We start from the raw sequence: 20,415 nt of genomic DNA, 5'->3' as shown, positions 1-20,415 counted from the left end.
GCAGTACTGATACACTGGATCTTGTTTCACTACGAGGCTCAGGACGGCAACCACATATGTTTTGTATATTCGATTACACGCAACGCCCGTGTTACCCTTCTACTTACCGTTCTCGATGCGTACTAAATAGTATCTATAGGGTATACCGGAATTGACTCCACTCATCACCTTTCTCGCGTCGTGCATCGTTGACTGTCTCAAATCGCCCATTCTTCAAGTTCAACTCGCTTATCTCCCCAGAGTTGTCGCAGTCGATTACTTCATCGCGCTCTCCTCTGTCCCTTCGTTCGTTCTCTTTACGCAACAGGAACATGAATGCTGCTGAGCATAACCAGCCGATTGCAATATAGGCAAGAATGATGCCATGGCCAAGCCTGTACCAAGGTGCATCCTGCGCACGATACTACGGGCAGATATAAGCGGGGCAGATAGTTTGAGCTAGTTTCGCGGACTCACGACGTTCGAGGAAACAGCTCCGTTCAAATTTCCCCTTTATTGGTGTCAGTTACACTGCCTGATTGGCTCAATATGTGGATCGGCGTACCACCCGATGGCCATGGCTAGTGTGACACCTCGTTTATAGGAGCCCTCGACATTGCTTGCCACCCATGCTCTGAAGTACGGTCAGTGAGAGAAACAAGAATAAACCAACCAACGAACACCGAATTCGCTGTTTCATGTTTGCATCAGTTCCATGCTATCTGTGTGTGGAAGAGGATTGACACATACGGACTGTCGGATATATAGCGCTGGGGATGATATGTTCAAGCTAGCGTTCGAGTCGGAGTGCATTTCATCAGACTTACGACGAAGCTAAGAAGCATGCGAAATAAGACAATGCTGGAATGCTTGATGTGATTAGTATGGTATAACCAACCAGACCTGAAAGATTTTTAGCCTATGTTTCGCCATTGAAGCTGAAAACACTTGCCCGTTCCGAATAGAATTCTACCGCTTCCATGAGACCTCGAACGTTATGTAAAAATGGTGTTGCGCACAAATTGATATATCCTCTCTTCCCGAGGCGGTCACCGACTAATCCAACGATCACGGTCACTATACATGACCAGACGTATACGGGTACGGAAAGCAAGTTCGCTGTTGTTGCTGTGTAACCTAAGTGCGATGGTCAAGCACTTCAGCAGGATAAACATTGACAGTACTCACCAAGCTACCAGTTTTAAAGGACAGGAACGTCAGAGACGATGTCTGAACCTCTGGAGAATTTACGAACCTCATTGATGATTGTCGGGGTGAATAAGGAAAATGCAAATAATGGACCATCACTGACAACGTATTAGAACGATCGCGGAGTTATGACTCTTTTAACTAACAATCCCATATATATACCCACTATGTACACTCAGTACCACTGACAACGATGACCTGAACGGACGTACTTGCTAAGTAGGTTTTCCAGTCCCGGAGGCTTTGCCAAATATATTGGGTTTTGAATGCCTCGCCGCCAGCGCTGAACTGCATGTCGTCCCTCAAACGTCTAATGACGAAAACCCCTGTGTTCATGTCAGTGTTGAGCAAGTGTCTGGGAGGTATTTCTCACTACTTACTCTCTTCCTTGGTCAAGAACCCGGCTGTCTCAGGGAAATTCGAGATGACCCAATATGAAGCAATCGCACACAATACGGTAAGGAGTCCTTCGAGAATGAAAATCCAAGACCAGCCAGGCTTTCCTGCGACACCATTCATGTTGGATATAGCAGCGGCCAGGAGACCGCCTACAAACACACTATATTTCACCAAACCTTGAATGTACTGCGATGCACTCACTGAATGCTCCTGCTATAGTGGCAGAAGTGAAGAATGCCGCTACCCGTGTACCGAGCTCGGACCGCTTGTACCAGCTGCATGCATGATATCAGCACCGCGAAGGGGGGATACGAGGCACATAGAACATCGACATACCAGGAGATATAAAATACAATTCCGGGGTATAAACCAGCCTCTGCCACTCCAAGCAGTACTCGCAATGCTAGAAATTAATACTGGGTTCAAAAGCGATCAGCTTTCAGAGTATACCAGGCTTACTGACGAGCCCTCCGTAGTTGCGTAGAAATCCGTGGCACATCTTGCTCCGAGTGATTACATTGCGAAGGTGTTAAAGAGCTTCTAACACATACCATAACAATTCCCCAAACGAACATCATTGAAGAAAGCCACATCGAGGGTCGAACCCTTCTGAGGATTACATTGCTTGCAGGCTGCATAAGGTTAGTACCACGGACAGAGGCAACGTTGCACATATTCCCCTTACCTCAAGTAATGCATATGGAAAGAAGAAGGCAGTAAGTGCAATGAGATATTGTTTGTCTGTGATGCCCAAGTCGGTCTCCATGTGGTATAACTAGGAACGCGTCAGAATCTTGAATTTAACTCACTAGCTAGCTAAAAAGCATCACCTTTGCATTTCCTATACTTCCCCGATCCAAAAAGTTGAGAAAATAGAGAAGGCCCAACCAAGGTACGACTCGAATGTCAATCTTACGAAGGAGTCGTCTCTCGTCAACTTGACTAGTGTCGACATGGGCCTCGTAGAGCTCGTCCTTGTCTGTTGCCAGTTGTACGACAGATCCTGAATGTGACATCAGAGAAGAGGATGAAGCACATAAGTATCAAACTGTCTTATCGCGTAACAGTGCGCTCGGAACACGGCAGCTATCATGGTCATGGGTAATCCTGAGTGTGAGCATACAGGCACTTAGGATATCCTTCTCAGGCTGTCGGACTCCAAGTACAGCATCTTGCACGGGATCAAAGGAACACTTTACGATATTCATTAATCCCAACGACAGCTTCCAACCCTCTAAGTACCTCCCTGAACCAATCCTTCACATCCTCTGTATCAACCCCAGCAGCTCTTACAACCGTGCCTTTGCCATCATCCACGGGAGTCAGGGACCAAAGGAACCTCTCCGGGGTGGCACGTTTGAAAATAGAAATACTGCGGTACTTTGCCTGCAAGTCAGTCACGACACCATGCGTCTGGGGCCCGTAAAGAAAAAGCATGGCATAGCATGAATAGGGCGCAAGCCTATCTTTGAGCGTCCGAAGCGGTGAGCGACTAGTAGGATTTGATGAGCAGGACTCGGACGCAGTTTGTGTGTCAAGGGACGGGTTATCTAGCAGTAAAACGTCCCGTACGACGCGGCGGCCTTCTACGAAGACTTCGTTGATACTGTAATACCGGAGGAAATCCCAGTCCTCGCCCATAGACCTACGCCCCGAGGTAACCCAGTCTAGCAACACGATCGACGCGCTCCCAGCAAGATGGAATGTTTGCACTTGGGTATAAGATGCAGAGCGGAAGCAAGTCACAGGGTCAGGTAAGAGGAAGAGCGAGCTGTCAGGAGCTACGGTGACTTCCATAGATTGAGTCGTAACCGCTTGCAGACTCGGTCGACTTGGAGTCGGTTGGGTAGAAGATCTTCGAAAACGCGTGGATGCTCTATTTCCAGCACGCGTTTTGAAGACTTTTGTGGATCCCTGACGAATATAGTCTCAGATAGTCATCATCATGAGACATACACCATCGCACCTGTGAGAGCAGTAGGAGCTTGCATTCTTTTCCTACTTCAACAACAAGTTGTATACGATCACCGCCAACCAGACCACCCCCATAGCTCATCACATATACTATAGCAACCCCATGTTCTGCAACTCTAGGCGACAAGAGCTTGAGCGGGTATGAAGACGAAAGCTTTGAAAAGACGACAGTTGATGAATGTAGATCACAGGTGATATGTCCAGTGCCTACGAGGATGCTCTCCCCAGCCGTGGAGGACATTCGTTGTTAGTTGGCATGGAATGGCAACTAGAGCGCTAGAGTCTGAGAGCGATTTCGACCTATATTTGAACCTAATTGATTGTCGGTTAATTCACAATGTTTCCGGTATTTGAACAGGTATTCCACATTATCCCATACACATTGAGTCAAGAGGAGACAGAGCAGCGAGAAGGGAAGAAAAAAAAGGGAAAATCTAACGAGCGACGATAAAAGAACCAAGTAAAAGTAATAAGATAGGTGAACAACGAATCGAATCAATGATACATGAACGATCGAGGGAGTGGCAAGGAACAAATCCAATAATTTTGTACGGCAAATCTGAGGCGAATCAAAGACATGCATAGGGTTGTCGTGCAGTTCAATCAGGAGGAGACTTGGGAACAGCATAAGATACGAAAATAATATCAATACTTCCGAGTAGCCAGGGCACGAATTTCATACAGGTCTCGTCGATTAGGCGAAGCAAAAGGATCTGTCTGCCGTGACGTTCGCCATCCTTTGATTTCTTGCCTGTGTCTTTCTTCTGCAGCGCGACATATTTCCACGAAATCATCGGCCACGTCATAAACAATGGATGCCCTTGAACCACGATCGCTTTCCGACTCGGAATTTGTTCGTATTCGGCTACGTGCTGGGCTGGGGGCGGTGATGATGATAGCTGAATTTGTCGAGGCGCTTGTATCTGACATTACACCACTGGTGCATCCTTGACTGGCACGGATTGTGCCTCCCTTTGCTTCCCACGCATCTTCATCATCCTCGTCATCTGCGAGATCGGCGAAGACATCTGGTTCTTCTTCGTCGGGAGGTAATGTTGACACCCAACACATCCGTGTGGGGTCGAAGATCATGTTGCCGACCTTGCGAGCACCAGCGGCAAAGGAACCCACTGGGGATCCAATGGATGACCCGGTGAGGTGTGTGATCAATGCAGGGCGCGTGGAACTTCCGACGACTGTATCAAAATCACGGAGTACTTGATCATTCCCTTCCCAACGAAGGGTTGTCGGATTCCATTTCATCTCACCCACAACTGTGTTGACACTCCCATGAACATCAAATTAAGAGCTACTATGACTCAATCGTACCTTTTGGTCCGCTTGCACTGCCGAGGTGGCGGATCAGGGTAGGTTTTCTCCTTGTGTGGCCAAGCACAGGTGATGAGGCATCTTTCTTTTTCTTTATGGAAATCTCGGTGCCAGAAGCCTTTGGGAACTCTATGCGACCTGTGCGCCTCAATGTGTTTGTGGCAGGTGCAAGTGCGCCCGAAACATCTATAATAGGAAGGTATATGGGGAGGGCGAGCACACAAATACACGTGTTCTTACCTGAGCTAGTGACATCCTTTCTTCCCTTCTTGCGCATGGTACCTGTCTCCTTATCTTTCTCCTTGTCGGAGGACTTTGACAAGTTAGCAACAGGACCACGATTTGTCGCCTTAGGTTGTACCCTAAACCTTCCCTCTTTATCTCGGTCTGTCGGGAGGTCGTCAAAGGCATCTAGTTCAGTGCCGTCGCCATATGTGCGTTGTCGCTTTGGTCGGCGCAGAAGCTTAGGAGCTGATGTTGAAGGTACGAATGGTGGCTGCGCCTGAATAGCACGACTACGTAATGATAGTGTTGAAGGAGGGCGAGGTGGTATTGGTGATGTTGCGCGATGTGAAGGTTGGGGTGCAGGGAGAGTAATGGCAGGTCCGGGGAAGACAGAAGACAGAGCAGGTCGCGACTTCATACGCATTGAAGTTGGCATAGTCAAGCGCAGTGCGGCTTGATTTGAAGAAGGGGTAGACGGCCTCGTGGGTGGCACGATAAAGTCGAGGCCGTGGATACGACTGGTTGAGCTCGTGTGTGACTTTGCACGTGAGGCAGCTGTGGGTGCTTCGTAGCGTGCAAGTTTACCTGATGATGGACCTGCAGCAATAACGACACCAGAGCCTGACGCCTGAGAGGTGCTGCATTCCATTAAGGAAGACAAAGAGGCTTTGCGGGTGAGCCCCTTGCGTTGTGTTGAGGGAGGGGTAGGGGGTTTAAGGCCAGAATGCGACTTTTGTCCTCGGAGACTGCCAGGTTTAGGGGATAAAAAGGTGTTTGTTGGAAGAGGAGGGGCGGCGGAAAGTGCTTCCTTATAAGTAAGAGCACGTGTACACAAGGGGCGGGGTGGGGGTGAAGATGAAAGCTTAATGCGCTGTAACTGACGGACAGATGAGACAGGAGGATTTACAGGTGACTTTGCCCTGTCGGCCCTCATCCTTGAGGGCGGACGTGTGGGCAAGAGTGCACGAGCAGGAGCGCTTTTGCTACGATTGTAGCGCTGGTTCTGTTTTGTGTTTACGAGCCTGCTTGGGCTGAAATCGTCATCATCCTCGATAAGGAGACCCGTTTCAAAGTCATCCTCGGGGTCGGGGCTGGCAACTTTTATGCGTTGATCAGTTATTAGGACCTGCTTCTTGAGTTCCAGCATCTTTTTAAGATGCTTTGCGCTCTGGCTGGACTCGAAGAGGCCGGAGGGAACGACTAGTCCCTCAAGCTCGCTTTCGTTTTCATCGCATTCACTTTCTTCTGTTTCGTGTAAGGAAAGGGAGGATACAGAGTTTGATGATGAGGAAGCATCGGCGAGACCAAGGGAGGAATACGCATCAGAGGATTGAGATGATGAAGTGTGATCACCCCATTCCAAGGAGTTCTTCGAAGAGCGATGGCTAAGTGAGATAGGTGCGAGGGACAATTGTGTGAGGTCTGAAGGGAGAGCGAAGGCAGATTCGATGTCCTCGTCGATGGGAGAAGGAGGGGACTTGGCAACAGCCATTTGAAGAGTGGCGACCTTTATAGTAGACACACCTTCATCCTCTTCTTCATCTTCTTCCTCTTGACAAGTGAGTGGGGGACGGATTGTGATCATGTTGCCAGAGACAATTCTTGAGAAGTGCGACCTGGCAGCCATGCCGGCGACGACGGCCTTTGCCTTTGCGCCACCGGTTTTCCCTAGGTCCATTTCAATGTCCCAATCCATAGCTTCATCTTCATCTTCATCCTTGTCGGATTCAACGTCGAGAGAACGGATATGGTCGCCATCTGGTAGATCGAAGTCTGCGTCTGGCCACTCTTCACGAGCGAGTGGTAGTAAGGGAGCTGGAATGGTGGACATGCTGGATTACAGTATTTGTTGTAAATAAACTATAGAACCCCGTACGGGGCTGGCGAAGTAGGTCAGTGGTGATTAATGGTAGGGAGCGACGTAATTGGAGAGAAGGGTGATTAGAAGATATACCGGCCAGATGATTGGGACGGGTGATCTTCACATACGCGACCTATGAACGAACAATGGCCTTGGGTGTCGGTGCTTGAGCCTTGACGTCTAACGAAAACTAACGGAAGGCGAGGGAGATGTTTGTTACTATTTGTCATTCATTGTGGTGTCCTCGTTACAAATAAACCAAAACAACAACATTATTTGCACACCACTAGTACTAGTATGGCATTAGTAGTCGCCTCTGCCTCGCCTCGTGTTCGATTTCATCCTCGGAACCATCCAGACCTTCGTTATCAGAACCGCTTTCATCTCCGCCAGTCATCCTTTCAACGTATTCATCAACACCTTTCCTCATCCGAATACCCCTTTCCGCCATAATGTCAACGAACCCATCAAGCTCGCGAGCACTAAACATAGAACGCAGCGGCCCAAAAGCTATCATGTATAAATCTGCATATGAAAATTAGCTTGTACTTTCATAATCATTGCGATATACTTACCTTTGGCAAGTGGACATTCATTCACTGCTCTGTAAAGCAGTTTTTTCGCCCTTTGCAGCTCCCCTACCCGAATCTCAAATTCCAAAATGACGCGCCACAAAATAGCACTTCCCCTAGTCCTGAAAATAATGTAAACCATGATAGCCGGAAAAGGACAATCGCACAAACCTCTCACTCTCCGCAGCCGCAGAAAGTCCGCTCCTCGTCCGTTCGATCTCACTCTGCCATCGCCCTTTCTCCCACCCAGCAACCCACACTTCTGCGATACGCCGTGAAATGCTCTTTTCCCTTGGGCCCCCATCAGCCGTGTTTTGTCCTAGTTGTGCCCGTACACGACCCCAGATACCATACCCCTTTTCAGCCTCTAGAAACATTCCCAACACCAGGCTATTGTCCGGGTAAGTGTTGACGGCAATCTGCAGTCGATTCCTCAGGACAGCCGGTGGAGTAGGACTTCGTAGCATGACCGAATGATTGTACAGTAGTATAAGAGATGCCACCATCATGCTCTCTCTCGGACTACCGCTCTCATTAATGCTCGGCTGAGAGTCAAAGATTGTGAGTGCCCCATCTTGAGATGAGGTGGTAAGCAGTTCGATCAAGGCCCGCAGTTTTATCCAACCCTCCTGGTCCTTCCACTGCTCGTGAGCGCAGCTAATCGTATCGTCGAGAGCGCGTTTTACACGAAGAATCATCATACCACCCGCACCCTCGATGTTGACTGAGCGCTGTATAACACATAGTGCCGCGTCTTGGTCACCGTTGAGCCATTCCATTTCAGCCCAATCCCACCATAACTGACCAACGAAACGCTGGCTTCGCGGGTGCTGAGAGGCTACAAGTACCGTTTGATAAACCTTACGGGCATCAACCACGTGCTCGCGCAAGCGCTCAAGACGTGCGTGGGCTGCCCAGTGCGGTAGAGAATCTCGTGCTGTCAATAAAAACGTCCGCGAGTGCTTCAGAGCACTGAAGCACCAGCATAAGTGCCACTAACGCACAGATAAAGACACGGATCGCACCTTTTGATATTAAGAGCTGCCTCAAATGCTAGTGCATAAATGTCCCACTCATAGTCATCGCTACTGCATCTGAGCTGCTTGAATACAGCTCGTACGAAATCTTGGTCGATCCCTTGCAGATCCATAGCACTCCACATGCGCCACTTCTCTCGGCCTACCCACTCCAACGGTCCGAGAGCATCGCGATGCCACTCTTTGATCGGACCGAATGAGCTAGAAAATTCTCGTTCTCTCCCTATGAGCGTGCCAGCATAAGAGTCAGCGGTTAGCTGCCGCTGTCCCGCAGTAGCAGGAAAAATCGAATCCAACCGCGAGAAAGAACAGAGGCAAGTGAATGACCATCGATCATCCCAAGATCCCTGCAACAGTGTTTCCACGAGGCCAGGGATATGCAAGCCTAGAACGGATAACCAGATTAGGCGGAATGCATGCTTGGCACCTTCCGTGTGGAGGGGTAATAATAATGCCTTGATATCCAAAAGCAGAACTGTCGCGTATGGGTCAGACTTGCTCATTGTGTTCACGGAGCGGGCGGGCACACGTGACGTGCGATCGGCGCGCAACTCATCGTAATGCCATTGGATATACGGATCTTTCGATTGGATGTCGACGTCCATCTGGGGAATTGCCTTCAGCGGGGAACTGGAGTTCTCAGGTCTACCGCATAAGATCCAGTGACTCCAACCTTTCGCTCCAGGCTCGCCGACGCGCGGTACTTCGGACTCCCAAAATTCTTCGAGAGATTCAAGTTGCGATTCAAGGGGAAGTCCGTACAATGACTGGGGCACTTCGAACATTCTATCACAAGTGTGAAGATAGGACTCATTCGGAGTAGAATTCCACAAAACTCACAATTCCGCTTGTGCCTGGAATAAGGCTGTAGCACGCTCATAGTAGCCTGAAACAGATCGATAAGGAATATGAATAACGCGGCAGTAGTTCCGTACCTGCTTGTTGGAATGCGATCGCAACTCGCCACACGACTCGTAATTTATCAATTTCATGGCTTTCAGAGCTACCGAGCGCGCTTAAGACGCGCGTCGCATCCGTGACTGACGTGTCAACTCCACCGGCAGCGGTACGAATCCGCCATTCGAGCCATTCCATCCAAATTTCAATTCTGCCAAGTTTGAGGGCTTCTTCCCATTCGGCCTTAGTTTTGCTCTCGTGCCAGACTTCCTCTCCTGCCCTTAGGTATTTCAGGAATAGAATATGAGATGACCGGTTGTGTGCATGGGCAGCACGAGCACGGGTAAGAATAGCAAGCGTTATCTCTGCCCGAGATTTGGTCGCGTTTTTCGAGGTGACGGGGATGCTCGACAATGAGTGTCTCACGAGTGACAACCACGTCTCGACTGAAGATGGATCGACAGCCAACTGCTGCTCGAGTGTCTTTAAAGACAACTGATGTGATGTGAGAATGGGTCCTGACTCATCACCTGAGCTGTCATCTGAAGCAGACGACTGAGAGTCCGAATCAAGGTGTTCTTGCTGCCTGGTTACAGCGCGATAGTCTTCGGCAGCTGTCTGACCATGGTTGGAGGGCAGTCGCAAAAAACCATCCACTTCTTCATACTTGTAACCATGCCCAGGTCCAATAATGCGTCGAGACGGGGTTGCTGCCAACAATGCTGTCACGCTCGAGTCGGTCAGGGCGGGTTGCTAGAAACAAGGTCATTTGTGGATATCTGTTTGACGTAGGAATATGGTACCTTATGCCTCCTTCCTATGTTTATCTCTATACCTTTACCTCTGCGATAGATAGCCCAGTCCCCATCAAGACCAAGAATACTTCTACCCCCTTGTACATCATTTAGACATCAACAGGACATCCAATAAATGACTTACGGTTTACAATATAGTACTTGGGAATATTCCCAGCGTGAATACCGCCGTAAGTAACATTTAGCTGGTCACCTTTCCGATCAGAGAAAAATACTGGGCGAGAATCCCATTGGCTTTCTTGGATATCACTCTGAGCAAGACGTCTGTCCTCCTCGGCCTTGATTTTTTCGTCATCCGATATGCTCATTCCCTTCCATGTATGTCCGTGTTGCCTGGGAAGCACCGGCTCAAGGTCGTGGTTTGCCGTCTTATGTTTCTTGTCTTTTCGAGACTTGTCTGCCAACTTCTTGCTGCCACGTCGGTTCTTGTCCTTTTTAACCATGCCATCTTTCTCCCGAGCGTTTGTGGAGCTTTCATTTCGCGTCCGGTTCAGGGTATTCCTACTCGGACCAGGGTCAAGGTCTGGGAACGAGGCGAACGAGGGTGGAAATGACGAAAATGAGGGTGTAGACATTTCGAATGGACCTCAAGGCAGGAGCATCAAACAATTCGGTCGTTGTAGTCGAGTCAGCTGGGCCAATCTTCGTAGCTCGTGGTGCGCAAGGAGCTAGGTACTAATTACGGTGTTCTCAAATTTGTCAAAGAACTTGATCTAACCACCTGCAAAGATCTGTTTAAGTAAGCTGTGCTTTCGGACATTCCCGATGAGAAACCGAAACTTGCCCCTCACCTCGTTACTCGGAAATCTATTTATTTCAAAACTCGATTTCATTGCAAACTGCCACCTTAGCCTCATTTTTACAGTTCGCTTCAAGTAACTTCAACTTCGCAATGCGTCCCCTCACAGAAGACGAGAGCAAAGCAGTTTTCACAAAACTTGCAAACTACATCGTACGCATAATTGCCTGTGTTTTTTTATACCCCTTCTTTACTGACCCTATGAAAATCAGGGAAAGAATCTTATCCATCTCATCGACCGCAAGGATGAACCATATTGTTTCAGGCTACACAAAGATAGGGTCTACTATGTCTCAGAATCGTCGATGCGTATGAGCATATCAGTCGCTCGGCCAAATTTCGTTAGCGTTGGCACTTGTTTCGGAAAATTCAGCAAAAGTGGCAAGTTCAAGTTGCATGTAACAGCGCTTGACCATATTGCACAATATGCAAAATACAAGGTGCGCCCTATGAACTTGCTGCCCCTCTGGCAATTTTTGTAACGCAATTATCTACTTCGACGTCCGATAGGTTTGGATCAAACCAAACGGAGAAATGCCGTTCCTGTACGGCAATCATGTGGTGAAGGCGCATCTTGGCCGGATAACAGAAGATACTCCTGAACATCAAGGGGTGGTAGTCTTCAGTATGAATGATGTACCACTAGTACGTAGTCTTTTCTGATGCCTTCGGCCCAGACTCATCGTTTTTGCAGGGCTTTGGCGTCACAGCTCGGTCGACAGTAGATACCCGGAAACTAGATCCAACAGCCATAATTGTCTTTCATCAAGCGTAGGTTCCATCGATCATCACGTTTGCTGTGTCTTACGAAATATCCTTTCCTAGTGACGTTGGTGAATACCTTAGGGACGAGGTAAGCTCGTAAATCCTACATTGAAAGTTCTCATTTGTTTACATTGTTGCTTCAGGAAACCTTGTTTTGATCGCTTCGGTTTTCATTTCACTCATTCTTTTGGTATGGGAGGTTCATGGACCCACACATCTTAGATTGCCAGTTTACATGTCAGTGGTTTCGTAGCGCCTGGCCACGGGTAGATCGCATATCTCACCATCCCTTTACTCTGGTAAAAGTATCGTAGTTTCACCTTACGGATGAAAGTTCTGATTATTCATCGAGGTAAAAGCCATATGTACGGATATCATCCTACATAGCGATGTCGATGGATGTTCGTCACAAGACGTAAAGTACATAACATTATGTCCCAAAAATATGACAGTCGATGTACAATGTCGTCTCGAGATCTACGTTTGTTTCGTTTTCAGGTTTTTAAATCATTGTTGCAACAAACGGGAAATATTCAACCGTTTCTAGATCTCCCTCGCTGTCACATGCTGCATACGATACTGAGGAGACACTGTCGAATGTCTCGCCATCACTCTTTGAGTTGGGGCCTGCTGATGTTGAGTCAATGTCGGCGCCGTCTATGCTTAGAACAATTGAAGACCAGCATAAGCGGCCACATGAGATGAGACATATTCCATGTCCTGCTTCATGCTGTACCTAAACCCCTTGAAAACGTTACTCCAAGGTCTCGTGGTGCTGCACCAAGTCGAGAGGAATGACGAGGTGAGCCGCCACGGTGGCCCTGTAGCTCTGAGCAGTGCCGGATCCAATAACCTAATGGCTTGGAGTTACGGAAAGCATCGAGACTTTCATGACACCTGTATGGCATTGAGACCGGCCCCGCGGAGGGGTGCCACGTCGCCCAGATACCTATCTACCGCAAAGTCCTGTGTGACAGACACCTCCTATCCGAGGAAAGTGGTCTAGAAGAAACTGGTCATTGGGTATGCCCAGAAGGGGCTCATGGGCTGACTCTGCGAGTTCTGGAATAATGCGAGTGCTCCAAGACAGGACAGCGGCCCGGGTCTTGGGAAGACTACATCATGGTAATATGAAATTCCTGGACATGCTCGGGGGTAAGATGTTTGACACAATCCTTACCGTAGGTAGTATGAAAGCATAAAGACAAGCTGGTGAGATTTTTGCGGTGTGGAAGGGCCCGTTGGACTACTTTCGAGAGGTCATACAGGGGTATGGAGCCGATACCCACCATGCTTAGCGATCAACGTGTAGCGTTTGTGTTTACGCCTAAGATGCGTTGAAAGGCTTCATCGAACATTACAGAGTACTGGAACATGACATGACAAGACACATTGATGTCCATAATCATCTCGCCAAGTCACGTATTGCCCTGCAAAGTGCTACGGCTTGTCCGACACGGCGAAGATGTATTGCTCGGTATAACAGAGGGTGCTGCAGACAAGAACTGAGGATCTCTTTGTTCGCTGCGCCAGACACGGGCGCCACCAAGCAGACAAAGGTCCGCAAGCCAAGGATGCGTCCAGAAAGACTGAGTGGAAGTGCAAATTCTAGTATATCCAATAATATTTCCTGAGGTGGTTGCTTGAATGCAAGTGAATCACTAGAATCAGGGAATCTGTGACGGTATCATAGGATGGTTGTCTGCAGATGATTATAGAGGTGCAGTAATCGAACTTCAAAGAGTGATGTGCTCTTCATAAATATTAAGGTTTAATCATAATTTCACAAACCTCGATATAATCACACACAAGTGGTATGCACGTGGCATACTTTGCAGCAGACTGAAGCACCACTGACTCGAGGCCCTCAAGGTTGTTCCTCATATCCTCACCATCACCATGGTCTCCACTGAGTCATCATATACTCGCTGGGAAACCCTCAAGGACGAGGAAATTACAGTTAGCGATGTTCAGGACACTCTTGTCCCAGTCAACGATGACCTGTGGGTGGCAGCTGCCTGCGTCGACCGGTTCGTGAGCGACGTAGTAGTTCAACGTTCCCTCATCGAGCTTGGAATCAATCGAACGAGCGCAGCCGTGCAGAGGTGCAAAGAGATCCTTCTCCCAACCTCTAGGGCTTCTGGAAGTTCTGACGCTGTAATTGAGCCTAAAGAACTGCTTAGAGCGTACCTCACTGATACACCTGAAGATGCACAACTGTGTCTCATTCGGACTGCTCTACTTGCGCGCGTCGACAGACTGAACTCCTTTGCCGAGATATATAAGGAACTTCTGGCGAAGAAGAGAGACGAGGAAGATAATTCAGGGATTGATGAAGAATGGGAAGATGACCCTTGGAAAGAAGAAGCAGAAGCCTCCATCATTGCTCACGCAGCAACTCCTGTTCTGCTCCCTATACCGTTACAGGACTTTTTGACAGAGGACATCTTGGATATGGCATGCTTCTACGCATCGCAGGAGTGTTTCGACGCTGTACGGACACTCCTGACGTACCACCGCTCGTGTCTGTGGCCGTCCCGCTTCACCATTCTGGAAAGCATACCATGTCACTCTAACCCTTCCGACTACTGTGACTTTCTTCCAGCATATGACGGGGCCACAGACAAAGAGCTTGCAAGCCCATTACGCAGATGGCGGACGGAAGAAGATTGGGTAGAGTCAACAGAGGTTCAAGCGGCTCTTGCACAAATGAAGCTCTCAGATGAATTCGCAGCTCTGTATCCCTCTTTAGCCAACGTTGCCTCCCAAGAAAGTCAGTTGTTGTCTGCACATCAACTGACTAATTGGTACTGGAAACGTGTCGACCAGGTCATATCATCGACAGGGATGCTAGACGTAGCACTTTCCCTTGTACAGCATGGTGGCTCGCTAGGCATCCCAGACCTTGACGTGCTAGGAGAAGATCTGAGTTTGATGACTCGGCTGGTTTACGACGTTCCTCAGGCATGGGCTCAAGATGATGAAGATTGGACTTTAGCACGCTGGCGAAGCATGGAACCGTCCCAAGTTGTGGGTGCATACCTAGCTCATTCAACACCAGACAGCGTAGCTAAGGATATCTCGCGGTTAATTATGCCCTATCTCTTCGTTTTGGAGTCGCGGTCGGAACGGGCTGGTCAGCCTGATCCAGATCTTCCTGACCGTCTTCTTCATAATTACGTTCTTGATGCACCGTTGGATATCGTCGCGGCAATCATTGAAGCCTCCAAACCGACATTGCTTCCGCCCCAAAGAGTCATCAAGAATGATGAAGACGTTGCACGGCTTGCTCTGGCTTGCCTTTATGGTAGCAACAGCCTCACCGAGTGGATCACGATGAGTCGTATTTTTGAGTGCCTTCCCGCATGGGACATTGGCCCAAGTCCCGAAGACGAAGCAGACGAGGCAGACGCTACGATCGTTTCTCTTGGAGAATTCGTGACGCCATCTACAGCGCACCCTCAGTGTGGCCCTACAGATCTACTTTTCTTCTTCAAGCCTCTTCCAGTCGCCTCGCTTTCGCGCGCGCTTGACATTCTTGACGTTCATCTTGAATCCGGAGAGATATTTGCGCGGTGGAACGTTCCTGCACCATTACGCTGGTTCCTTCAGAGTGCAGGCAATGCCACAGAGCAGCGTGCTTGGGCCAACAGGATGGCTCGTCGCACTGGTGCCGTCGCCGACAAACTTGGGGAGATGGAGGACTGGGAATGGTTGCTGGATGACATGCTAAAACTTTGTGGGAAGAATGAATCTGGTGTACCAAGTGCCTTCGGACTTTTGACGGAAGAAGAGGTGTCATCCATATTCTTCAGCGGGCTTCTGAGCTCTGGTCGTGAGTATACTAGCTTTTTCTTGGCTCGATGCTCAACCGTCAATCAGGATTTGATATCGCCAAAGACCTTATTCATTCTAAGCATGGCAAGCTAGTCCTTAAATCCTCTAAAATCGAGGATCTCTGCCTTGCCGCGTCTCGCGAGTTTTATGACAACGCACGGTCTGCTAATTACAAAGTTGGCGACATGAAGCTTGCCTATGACTGGTGAGCCCTCATAATACAGCAGGATACAAGGTGCTCATGCTTTATTTAGCTTGGACGTTCCTGCGCCATCTCAGCAGTTGACAAAAGAGCGAGATTTTATCGAAGCCACATCCCGCCTCTCTTCATTCAATATTATGTCTCGACCAGGAATTCCCATCTTACCCATTGAGATACGACTCACCAAAGACCGTCTGTCCTTGATCTCCCGGGTTCTTTCGAGCAATGCAGACGCCTATAAACATACACAAGTAATGCTCGACCTCCTTCACAAACTCGGCTTCCGAGACGACGTCGTTGCAGAGGTGAAGACTCTGGCAATGGTATCTGATGCCGCATTACAAGCAGGGGATTTTATACGGGCTTTTGATACGAACCAAAAGATGATCGACGTAGTCTTCAACCTTCGTTCAGCTATTGCATCATCAGGAACAGAGGAGCCACGACTCCAGGAGGCCAGCGAAGTTTGTTGGCTCGCCTGCTTTCAGCTTGGGCGGCATCCAGAATTCCCGGACGTTGAACAGAAGCTCACGCTCATGGGTCGTGCGCTGGAGCTGTGCCCGGCAGACAAACTGAATGATATTCTGATTCCTTGGCGGCGAATAGAACAAGAGGATTTGGAGGTGCGCAAGGAACGACTTGCTGATCATTCCCCCCGTCCGAAACCTGCCGCTACAAAACCTGTCTCTTCCTTGCAATCACGATTAAAAAATATTCACGTTCCCACAACTCCTCTTCTTAATGCCGAGGATGCGGCTGCCCTCGCTGGTCGAGCCTTCAGCCGCGTGGCATCTAATTTCCCCTTCAGAGTCGGTGGACGCGAGCGTTCGGAGAGTCGTGAAGGTCAAGCTAGGTCAGGAGGTAGAGATGAAAACCACCGCAGGCTGGATGGTGAAGATGTCTCCCAACAAGCAAGCCGAGTGCTTCAACGAGGCATTGGCTGGTTGTTGGGGGCAGACGATGAGAGCTGAGCTGGTCGGATTCTTTATATACATTATGCATAGGACTTTTGGACAGCTAGATTGTTTATATATATCACATACATCTCTTCTGCGAGAAAACATAACTAGCAATATACAGTACTCAAAGAGGTATGCCGATTGAGAGGTAAATATGAACTGGAACAAATCGAAGGTATCAACAATGAACGACAATGAGGAAGGCGCCGAAAGGAATGTGGTAAGTTACTGATAAGTTTATAAGATGAATAGAATTATACCTAATTAGCCACGGGGGGGAAGAAAAACAAGAAGTTATACATAAGACAAGAGCTAGATAGATAATGTAAGCCCAAATATCAAGACGCACACGACCGACTGATTAGCAGCCATATATTTGATGTGGCCCTTTGAAGCAAGAAATAATGAGTGACAAGGCCATGATGGTGATCCAACCTTCCTAGTTAAGTGAAATAGGGTAGTCATGGTGGTGATTGGCAGACACCTGCCTAGTTTCTACTGACAAAACGAGCGGAATCGCCTGTGCGTCCCCTCGGTCTGTCGACAACCCCAATTTTCTTCGCTCCTGCATTAGAAGCTTCACGCTCCTTTCTGGGACCACCCCTACCGCAGTGTTCGCAATATCCCTTGTCTTCATCCGCAGCATGAAGGTCCTCAATTTCAGCCTGCAAGTTCCTCACTTGACCTTGCAGATCCCAGATTTGGTGCTGCCAGGCCTTCTTCGCTGCTATCATCTGCTCCCGCAAAGCCTTGATTACGAGGGATTGTTCCTCTGGCGATGATTTATCGTCGCTAGGTCGCGACCATCCAGGAGTGACGGGCGAGAGCGCTGCAACTGAACTGATTGTAGATGTCGGCGTGTCCAGTTCGAGCTCAGGGGTATGCTCTACCTCAGGGATGGCAACAATGTCAGCGAATTGAGAGCTGAACGTCGTAGATATTGGACGTAGTTTAAGAGCTTGAAAGTCAATGGCCTCAAGCTGAGGATGCCCAGGTGGTTTTTTGCCTGACTGGGGTGATTGAGCTGGGTCCATGAGTCGATGATCAGCACAGAGTGGAGAGCGGTTTGATGCGCCAGTTGATATGTACAACGAGGGCGGGGCGCGCTTCAGCGAAGGTGATGACATCTTTGGGGAAAGTCCTTCGGCATCTGATGAGGACTCGTTGAGGGCAGTGCTGCTCCTGGCATCTGAGCTCAAGGATGACAGGCGAGGTAGAATCGTTGGAAGTGACGATTTACTATCTTCGTTGCCTGCGTGAGGGTAGTCCGAGTAAACACCATGTAAAGGCGGAACTGGGGGCGGTGGACTCCTCCCCTTGTCACGACCTTTCTCCCGTTCACGCCCATTAAAGAGCCTCATAAACCCGCTTTTCTTGTGCTTCAGGGTTTGGCCACTGGAATTAATGGTGTCGGGTTCTGACCCCCTTCGCTCAGGCTTATTATGGAAAGATGCCGCAACGACTGAATGAAGGACACCTTTGGCACGAGCGCCAGCACTAGTGGAACGAGGGCGAGCTTGCTTGAAGTTGCCAGTAGCGGAAGTCTCAGTACTCGCTATACTGGCAGTGTCATCTGCATCAGGAAAAGGTATGCGTGAGGTAGTCTCATGGGCCCGAGAGGGGGACGAAACCACGGCATTGGCAGTAGCACTACGGGTCCTTTCTCTCGCTTGTGCCTCCTGCAGCGATATCAAAGTGACACTTGAAGAGGGATAAGCATTCCAACCTGGGACACCTTCAAATGCGGGTGGGGGGTGAAAAGACGGTAAGTTGGTGCTTTGATCGCATTGCGTGGAATTGAGGTCGCTGGAGTGGAGAACTGCGATGGGGGGAGAAATATCTTTGCCATGAACACGCATGCCCGTGGAGGAAATGTGATCTCGTGATGGTATAGATGAGGCAGAGGTATCTGGTGTTATAGTGGATGAGAAAGCACCGGACCGTGAACTCAGTGAGTCCGTCACAGTGACGGCCGAATCGCTCCGCGAGACATGTCCAAAGGTAGAACGGAGCTGGGTAGGTCTAGGAGGGGTATAAGAAGCAACCAAATCAGGGTTGGCATAGGGATGTACGAAGTCCTCGTGAGACACGCGACATCTGGAAGTATGAAACGACGAAACGGTAGCACAACGTTCGTGATTTCGTGGAACCTCGGAAGCTGGAGAGTATGGTCTGGGTATATCTTGTGTGGAGGATGATGACCGGGAAACGTGTCCCATTTCTTGCAAGGAGCTCGTGGGAGACTGAGGTTCTTCTGGCATCTGGTCGTCGTAGTGAGTTGTGGGTGGATAGTTTGTAGTGCGGGGAAGAGAAAAATTATGGCAATTTCTTAGCGAAAGGGCAGGAACCCGTTGAGAGCTGGGGACAGTCAAAGAGGAGGTCGAGAATGATTCCTGGGCCAGGGTGCTAAATGTTGGGGGTCAAAACGTCACACATTAAGAGAGATAAACACGTACTACAAGGCACCTCGCGAGCCAGATTGATTACCCGCAACAATTTCAAAAGAGCTATTGGATTGAACCTGAGAACGAATTGACTCGGCGCTGGGTCTGGCGGAAGAACTCTTGCCGAAGTGCCGCATGAGATCAGCTTTCGCAGTCTTACTTTTGACTTTTTTGCCAAAGACATTGGACATTGCACTATGATCTGAGTCGTTCTCGTCAATGTTATCTTCTCCGGTTTCCCAAGGAGCTCGAGAGTGGAACCGTATCTTTGGACCCTGAACACTTATCCTATGGGAGGTATCGTCGTCTTCGTCATCATTTTCCGTGTCGCCAAGTGTGTTAATTAAAACACTCGCAACGTCCTCATCATCGAGATCCAAACTACTCGCTGCATAATCATCGAGGTAGTCAGAGTTCGAAATGGATGGCCGACGTTGGCTGGAGGAGTCTGGTACATCATAGCGATATGAGCTGGTATTCGGTTCAATATCCCTGCTGTCTGGAGAGAAGTAAGCGTGACTGTAGACTGACGGGGAATCGGAAAATTCGGATATTGAAGAAAAACGAGTGTGAGGTGGAGCATAGGAGCGGACGCTCCGAAGGTCGTCTTGGGCGTCCCATGGTGAATGGACGGACCTCAACATGACCACAGAACTTGTCAGTCCAAGGTAAGAGACATGCTACCAACCTTGGTTCTAACACATTATGAAATAGAAATAATCCCACGTATAATAAAAAACAAAGTTTAAATCATTCCACAAAATTAAATTTATGAAACTAGTTATCCTCCGATGCGTAGTACGTAGCCTCGATCGGCACACGAGCCTATTATACGCCTTGAGAAAAAAAAACACATAAATTACCTCGAACATTCACCTTGAAGACATCGTTAAATTAACTTACGTAATATCTAATCACACGATCCTAATATGGACATGAACGCCTTCATCTTGACCACAATGTCAGAAGAGCTTGTCCCTCTCACTTCCTCATCACATGGACGTGTCTCGGGGAAATCATGGAAGGCACAAAAATCAGCAACATTGTACGTACCATACTCCACTCAATGTGAACAAAAAATCATTCGGCAATTAGTCGAACGCAATGTTCTG

At 48.8% G+C, this 20,415-nt stretch overlaps 7 protein-coding genes across 7 annotated transcripts; 2 read left to right on the top strand and 5 right to left on the bottom strand.

Annotated features, from left to right (window-relative positions):
• Positions 1–61: 61 nt before the first annotated feature.
• On the bottom strand, positions 62–2,686 carry EDB93DRAFT_10923 (MFS general substrate transporter). The gene is made up of 18 exons (XM_041446426.1): positions 2,418–2,686; positions 2,273–2,362; positions 2,139–2,219; positions 2,047–2,086; positions 1,924–1,990; positions 1,789–1,862; positions 1,569–1,736; positions 1,401–1,514; positions 1,335–1,353; positions 1,231–1,286; positions 999–1,116; positions 932–948; positions 807–882; positions 730–749; positions 661–670; positions 545–613; positions 457–490; positions 62–403 (listed from the first exon to the last, which is right to left on the bottom strand). The coding sequence occupies exons 1-18, from the start codon at positions 2,601–2,603 to the stop codon at positions 134–136; spliced, it is 1,509 nt and encodes a 502-aa protein (XP_041313462.1). The 5' UTR covers positions 2,604–2,686; the 3' UTR covers positions 62–133.
• On the bottom strand, positions 2,687–4,004 carry EDB93DRAFT_10882 (UreD urease accessory protein-domain-containing protein). Its single transcript, XM_041446116.1, has 2 exons — positions 3,554–4,004; positions 2,687–3,501 (listed from the first exon to the last, which is right to left on the bottom strand). Exons 1-2 carry the CDS (start codon positions 3,800–3,802, stop codon positions 2,770–2,772), a joined length of 981 nt encoding a protein of 326 aa, XP_041313461.1. The 5' UTR covers positions 3,803–4,004; the 3' UTR covers positions 2,687–2,769.
• Positions 3,861–7,190, bottom strand: EDB93DRAFT_1111668 (uncharacterized protein). Its single transcript, XM_041448100.1, has 3 exons — positions 5,131–7,190; positions 4,891–5,076; positions 3,861–4,835 (listed from the first exon to the last, which is right to left on the bottom strand). Exons 1-3 carry the CDS (start codon positions 6,944–6,946, stop codon positions 4,207–4,209), a joined length of 2,631 nt encoding a protein of 876 aa, XP_041313460.1. The 5' UTR covers positions 6,947–7,190; the 3' UTR covers positions 3,861–4,206.
• EDB93DRAFT_1111666 (NRDE-2, necessary for RNA interference-domain-containing protein) lies at positions 7,191–10,993 on the bottom strand. Its single transcript, XM_041448099.1, has 8 exons — positions 10,422–10,993; positions 10,286–10,374; positions 9,521–10,235; positions 9,426–9,471; positions 8,574–9,371; positions 7,720–8,520; positions 7,552–7,670; positions 7,191–7,501 (listed from the first exon to the last, which is right to left on the bottom strand). The coding sequence occupies exons 1-8, from the start codon at positions 10,870–10,872 to the stop codon at positions 7,269–7,271; spliced, it is 3,252 nt and encodes a 1,083-aa protein (XP_041313459.1). The 5' UTR covers positions 10,873–10,993; the 3' UTR covers positions 7,191–7,268.
• A 56-nt stretch (positions 10,994–11,049) lies between these two features.
• Positions 11,050–12,510, top strand: EDB93DRAFT_1111662 (uncharacterized protein). The gene is made up of 7 exons (XM_041448098.1): positions 11,050–11,249; positions 11,309–11,536; positions 11,607–11,741; positions 11,791–11,867; positions 11,922–11,949; positions 12,005–12,160; positions 12,214–12,510. Exons 1-6 carry the CDS (start codon positions 11,190–11,192, stop codon positions 12,017–12,019), a joined length of 543 nt encoding a protein of 180 aa, XP_041313458.1. The 5' UTR covers positions 11,050–11,189; the 3' UTR covers positions 12,020–12,160; positions 12,214–12,510.
• A 1,155-nt stretch (positions 12,511–13,665) lies between these two features.
• EDB93DRAFT_1111659 (secretory pathway protein Sec39-domain-containing protein) lies at positions 13,666–16,935 on the top strand. The gene is made up of 3 exons (XM_041448097.1): positions 13,666–15,696; positions 15,744–15,903; positions 15,953–16,935. Exons 1-3 carry the CDS (start codon positions 13,761–13,763, stop codon positions 16,869–16,871), a joined length of 3,015 nt encoding a protein of 1,004 aa, XP_041313457.1. The 5' UTR covers positions 13,666–13,760; the 3' UTR covers positions 16,872–16,935.
• EDB93DRAFT_1111655 (uncharacterized protein) lies at positions 16,936–19,995 on the bottom strand. The gene is made up of 3 exons (XM_041448096.1): positions 19,316–19,995; positions 17,348–19,265; positions 16,936–17,298 (listed from the first exon to the last, which is right to left on the bottom strand). The coding sequence occupies exons 1-2, from the start codon at positions 19,945–19,947 to the stop codon at positions 17,348–17,350; spliced, it is 2,550 nt and encodes an 849-aa protein (XP_041313456.1). The 5' UTR covers positions 19,948–19,995; the 3' UTR covers positions 16,936–17,298.
• Between the last annotated feature and the right edge of the window lie 420 nt (positions 19,996–20,415).

Source organism: Suillus bovinus (assembly GCF_016758785.1).
Source record: "Suillus bovinus strain UH-Sbo-P2 chromosome Unknown EDB93scaffold_1, whole genome shotgun sequence".
NCBI classification, from domain to species: domain Eukaryota; kingdom Fungi; phylum Basidiomycota; class Agaricomycetes; order Boletales; family Suillaceae; genus Suillus; species Suillus bovinus.
The sequence above is the reverse complement of the archived record's forward strand: the minus strand, read 5'-3'. Positions and strand labels throughout refer to the sequence as shown.